Consider the following 5,844-nt stretch of genomic DNA (forward strand, 5'->3'; position numbering starts at 1 on the left):
AGTTTCTAGTTTTCTAGTTTTCTAGCAAACTTTCTAGCATATAGAATCACAGGGGCGCCTTAATACCTATTCAATTTCGCAGCGAAGCATCTGAGTAAAATGAATCAAATTTTTAATACTGCTTCACCGAATTCTATTTGCGCGTACTTTCAAGTGTTCTATTGCATTAACATAGAGATAAGATTTCAATAATATCCCTTAGTTATTTTTTTTGCTTATTTTTTGATATTTGCGACGTAAGTCTTGTCGTATTTTCATATGCTGCTCATCTGTAAAGGTTGTGATAAGGCGAAGCTACAACGATAGAAGCAGCGAGAACCGAGAACCGAGAACCGTCTTAAATGAGCTACCCTGTGACAATTCAGAAAGCATTTGATTGCGATCAAAGACGTATGTCGGTTAATTGCGTACATTAAGTATACTCGCGACGTGTTCAATTGCGAACTACGGGCAGTAAAAAAAACTAGCCTAAACAACCTAAAGAGCAGAAACTTCATGTTCTAGCAGTTGAAGTCTGATATATCCTGCGCATCAAAAACCTGATGCTATTTCGTTAGTGTGTCATATAAAATACGTGATCCATTCAACGATACTTGAATTTCGGTTCTTCCTAGCAATAGTTGGAGATATTTTGTATTCGCACACTCGTAAAACAACGGCGTTATCGCGGTACAAATCTCAAGATTTGATTCTTCACTTTAATTAAATCAATAAATTTTCAATAAAACTGTTCAGTTTTAGTGTGAAATCCACAGTGAACTTGGATACTCAAGACTGCGCTTATCAATAATTGACAATAAACAATAAAACATTGAAAAGAAGACGAAAGCAAAATCATAATCAAAGTACATTCAAAACAATAACAACTTAGACGATTTATTAAAAGAGCTCTCTAATAATCCAAAGTAATGGAAACCGAAATTATCATCACCACAAACTCTTCGGAGCCCACGACCAAAGCAAGTTTAATTGTTGTGTCCAATCGTTTGCCGTTTATTTTGGTCAGGAATGCTAAAACAGAAAAATTGGAACGAAAAGCCAGGTAATAACTAATTATAAATCACTTATACAATAAGGGCCAGGAAGTGTACATCCTTTCTGTTTCAATAACTTCTTTCAAGTGCCTCAATTTGGTGTTTGTTGTAGTGTTATAGTGCTTAGCTTAATACTATGGCCAAAGGCAGTTCATTTACAAAAAAAAATAATATATTTATATAAAAAAGTATTAAATGAGACAGACATTCGAGCTAAGTATTTCCAGAAATTTAATAGACTTTGGCTTTCAAAGCTTTGTGCAATTTAAGATTACAAAATAAAGAAAGAATAACAAAACATCAAATTACTTTCTAATCTCTCTGAAAGTAATACGAATGGCATTGAACCTATAGATGTTTTTATTAAGACTAGTTCAATTGTCCATTATTTGAATTCAAACTGTGCAACTTAACCTTAAAAAGTTATTACTATATACATTATTTAAGATGCTGTGTAAATACCGATTCCAAATCAGTTTGAACTTTGCTTCCGTCACAAACGTTTTCAATGCTAATATTAGTGCTTCTTGTGAATTTTTCTACTTTTATTGTGCCTTATAAAACTAAGCCTACAGATAGTACCAAGAAATCCACAAGACATCAAATCACAACCCAAGACAGCTTGGAGCTCGGCGCCTAAGAAATACATTAGTAGAACAACTAAAGGCCAAGAAAAAACAACTTTCAAAAGAATCAATATTTGTACAATTCAACTTAAGTTCTTTGGTTTATATAAAGACCCAATACTGATTGGGTGGCATTATAGCAACATCACACTTCAATGTAAACAGATCTACCGCCAAAGTATAAGAGATTTCTTCACAGCTAAAAATGATTTCAATCCGAAGTTCAAAAGTAGGCTGCTGTTACTTGTAATTATTCTTATCACTTAATGATCACTTCACGTACATAGGCAGAGTTCCGCTTGCAAAGTAGTAGTTCGTGGTATATAGGAAATTTTATGTACCTTCTTACATGTACACTCGCGAATATGAAGCTGTGAAATTTGTATCTATCTCATTGTGTAGAGGTTCGTTAGTTAATCGGTTGTGTACCAATACTCGTTCGATCGATATAGGGGCGCATTGCTTCTGGGTTGCTTGCGTTTGAAAACGTAATCTGGTTTATATGTGTGAAACCGTGTTTAGTACAAATACTATAATAATACTATAAGTAGACATATTGATACATGCTGATCGATTAGCTAATTCGTTATTATTTCTGTTATCATTTAATTTACTATTTTTTTCCACTTTGCTTTGTTCAGTGCTGGCGGCCTTGTAACTGCAGTATGTCCTGTGGTGATCAAGGGTAAAGGTCTCTGGGTTGGTTGGCCTGGTATTCACCTTGCAGACAGTTCTGAGCCAATTCCAGAATCGAATCCAAACGATCAAACACCTACCGCAGGCTTAAAATCAGAACAGGTAAGTCGCCCAACACCTTTTCAGTAGTGCTTCAAAGTATCTGAGCATCGAACTGATTTATCAATTTGAGTATACGACAATTCGAATACTTGAAATGTTCGAATATGATCGAGCTAGTTGAACTTATTCGACCTATTCGAAAAATAATATGTTTTGCTTAATTTTTTTTATTTTATTATTCAATTCATATATTTAATTAAAATGCTCGTAGCTTAAATAAATTCGAATAATATGTTCGGCGGCAATATTTAATATTTAATAGACAATATTTAATAGCAAAGTAAAAAGTTCCAACTACTTGAGCTGTTTTTTTTTGCTTTTAATTTTTTTTGCAGGTTGTGTCGGTTAATATAAATCCAACAATTTTTGATAGTTACTATAATGGTTGCTGCAACAAAATTTTTTGGCCCTTATTTCACTCAATGCCTGGTCGCGCTACATTTGGCGCCGATCACTGGAAGAATTATGTGATAATAAATAAACATTTCGCCACTCGCACTATTGAAGCCTTGGAAAAATGTTTAGCCAAAAATAATGGTACCGACAAGAATCCACCTATTGTATGGATACATGATTACCATTTGATGCTTGCTGCGAATTGGGTACGTGAGGAGGCAGAGGAAAAGAATCTAGCATGTCGATTGGCGTTCTTCCTGCACATACCATTCCCACCATGGGATATTTTCCGTTTATTTCCATGGTCTGATGAAATTTTACAAGGAATGCTTGGATGTGATCTTGTTGGTTTTCATATCACTGATTATTGTCTTAATTTTGTTGATTGTTGCCAACGTAATCTAGGATGCCGTGTAGATCGAAACAATCTTTTGGTTGAGCACGGTGGTCGTACAGTACGTGTGCGTCCTTTACCCATTGGTATTCCATTTGAAAGATTTGTGAGTTTAGCTAAGACTTCACCTAAAGTGCTAAAATCGTCAAAACAACAAATTATACTTGGTGTTGACCGTTTAGATTACACAAAGGGTCTTGTGCACAGACTAATGGCATTTGAGGTTTTACTCGAGAAGTATCCACACTATAAGGAGAAAGTCAGTTTATTACAAATTTCAGTGCCATCACGTACTGATGTCAAAGAATACAGGGAACTGAAAGAGGAAGTTGATAAACTAGTTGGGCGCATAAATGGTCGTTTCACAACAGCAAATTGGGCACCAATACGTTATATTTATGACTATGTTGGTCAAGATGAACTTTCTGCTCTATATAGAGATGCCGCTGTGTGTCTTGTCACTCCGTTAAGAGATGGCATGAATTTGGTTGCAAAAGAGTTTGTCGCTTGTCAAATTAATGAAGTTCCAGGTGTCTTAGTCATATCGCCATTTGCTGGTGCTGGTGAAATGATGCATGAAGCATTGATTTGCAATCCTTATGAAGTGCATGAAGCAGCTGAAGTTATTCATCGTGCGCTTACAATGCCTGAGGACGAGAGAGTGTTACGTATGGGTCGTCTTAGAAGACGTGAATCTGAATGCGATGTCAGCCATTGGATGCGTTGTTTCCTTAAAGCTATGGGCACATTGGAAATGGATGATGTAGGTACAACAACAATGCAACCAGTTACCATAGACGATTTTGATGATTATTTGTTAAAGTATTAAATTCGATTCAATGTTTAATCAATTCTTTGAAAATTGTTACTTTTTACAGATATATTGGATACAATCACAAATTAGCACTACTTTTAGATTATGATGGCACACTGGCACCAATTGCCCCTCATCCAGACTTAGCCACGTTGTCGCCAGAAATAAAAAATGTGCTTTTTAAGTTATCTAATCATTCTGATGTTTATGTAGCTATAATATCAGGAAGAAATGTGGACAATGTTAAAAAGATGGTGGGGATTGAAGGTATAACTTATGCAGGAAATCATGGCCTGGAAATTTTACATCCAGATGGTACTACATTTGTGCATCCAATGCCAATTGAGTATGAAAACAAAGTCAGTCTCTTGCTCAAGGCACTTCAAGATTCGGTAATTAGATAAATGTAAATTTTCCTCACATTCTTCTTATCTATTTAGATTTTTATTTCATAAAAGGTGTGCCGCGACGGGTCTTGGGTAGAAAATAAAGGCGCACTGCTTACCTTCCATTATCGAGAGACACCAAATAACTTGAGACCAGCAATGATAGAGAAAGCTCGCAGTTTAATTGAAAAATACGGATTTCGAGCCACAGAAACTCATTGTGCACTAGAAGCACGACCTCCTGTGCAGTGGAATAAAGGTAGAGCTTCTATTTATATATTACGAACATCATTTGGAGTAGACTGGAGTGAGCGCATTAAAATTATTTATGTTGGCGATGACTTAACTGATGAAGACGCTATGGTGGTCAGTACTGAATGAACGCATGTTATATAGAAGATATAGGCTTATAGTAAATTTTATTTTCTTTTAGGCTCTTAAAGGTATGGCTCGCTCATTTCGTGTTACATCGTCTGATATTGTAAAAACAGCCGCAGATCACCGCTTACCTTCAACCGATTCTGTTTATACCTTATTAAAATGGGTTGAACGTCAATTTATGGGTCGGAAAGCCCGTGCTAATTCACTAACATACCGTAATAGAAAAGAAGACACTGTTCAAACGCAAATGTCATTGCAAATCGCATCGAAATCAAACAATTTGGAAGTTCGAACCGATTGACAGACGAAGGAAAGATTATCTATACAATACTAACTATAACAATCATACAAATTTACCAAGTATATTTTTCATTCATTTTGGTGTACAAGTATATGCATTTCATAATCTAGTAAATAGATGATTATAAGATTTAAGTTAAATAAAAAATTTGCTGAAAAAAAGCTTTTGTACTGAACTCCAAAAAGTGATAAGACCAAAATAAATGATGTAGTATTAACAGAGCTGCCTCTGTAGTTCTGGTTTACGACAATGTTTGTGGTTATTGTAACCCATGGCGACCTGCTTAGCCATCAAAATTGACGAGTAGCTCCGGGACAGACCCGGCCATTCTCCAGTAAGTGACTGATATTAGTGTTTAGACGACTGTTATAAGGTATTGTTATAGGTTCAAGTATGAATGGTATATAACAACCTTTTAAAACCAGGAGCGATCGAATCCACGTCACCGAGTCACTTCATTGTACAGATAGGCAAAGAGTATTTATTTATACTAATCTGCTACAATAATTTTAAATTTCCAATTGAACGTAGATTTTTAGTTTTGTATAAGGAGTGTGCACTTTTTGATCCAATGCAGATGGTGTTCAGCCATGCATTGTTTATTATGACCCTTTAATTCTATAAACAGGCGGGTGCACATTCTAGAGCTACTTCTCTATACAAATGACTAAGTTTTACTCATTTTTCTATTGCCTATTATAGGGTTCTATTTTT

At 35.4% G+C, this 5,844-nt stretch overlaps 1 protein-coding gene across 1 annotated transcript; it reads left to right on the forward strand.

Annotated features, from left to right (window-relative positions):
• The first annotated feature begins 345 nt into the window (after positions 1 to 345).
• LOC119687297 (alpha,alpha-trehalose-phosphate synthase [UDP-forming]) lies at positions 346 to 5,844 on the forward strand. The gene is made up of 6 exons (XM_038101554.1): positions 346 to 1,042; positions 2,302 to 2,458; positions 2,794 to 4,070; positions 4,127 to 4,454; positions 4,521 to 4,814; positions 4,882 to 5,844. Exons 1-6 carry the CDS (start codon positions 909 to 911, stop codon positions 5,128 to 5,130), a joined length of 2,439 nt encoding a protein of 812 aa, XP_037957482.1. The 5' UTR covers positions 346 to 908; the 3' UTR covers positions 5,131 to 5,844.

Source organism: Teleopsis dalmanni, chromosome X (assembly GCF_002237135.1).
Source record: "Teleopsis dalmanni isolate 2A chromosome X, ASM223713v2, whole genome shotgun sequence".
Lineage (NCBI taxonomy): Eukaryota > Metazoa > Arthropoda > Insecta > Diptera > Diopsidae > Teleopsis > Teleopsis dalmanni.

Bases quoted from the DNA above. Each gene is read 5' to 3' on its own strand.
- LOC119687297 (XM_038101554.1), top strand. From the start codon at position 909: ATGGAAACCGAAATTATCATCACCACAAACTCTTCGGAGCCCACGACC. The intron at 1,043-2,301 runs GTAATAACTAAT...TGCTTTGTTCAG, and splicing joins AAATTGGAACGAAAAGCCAG to TGCTGGCGGCCTTGTAACTG. The intron at 4,071-4,126 runs GTATTAAATTCG...TACTTTTTACAG, and splicing joins TTTGATGATTATTTGTTAAA to ATATATTGGATACAATCACA.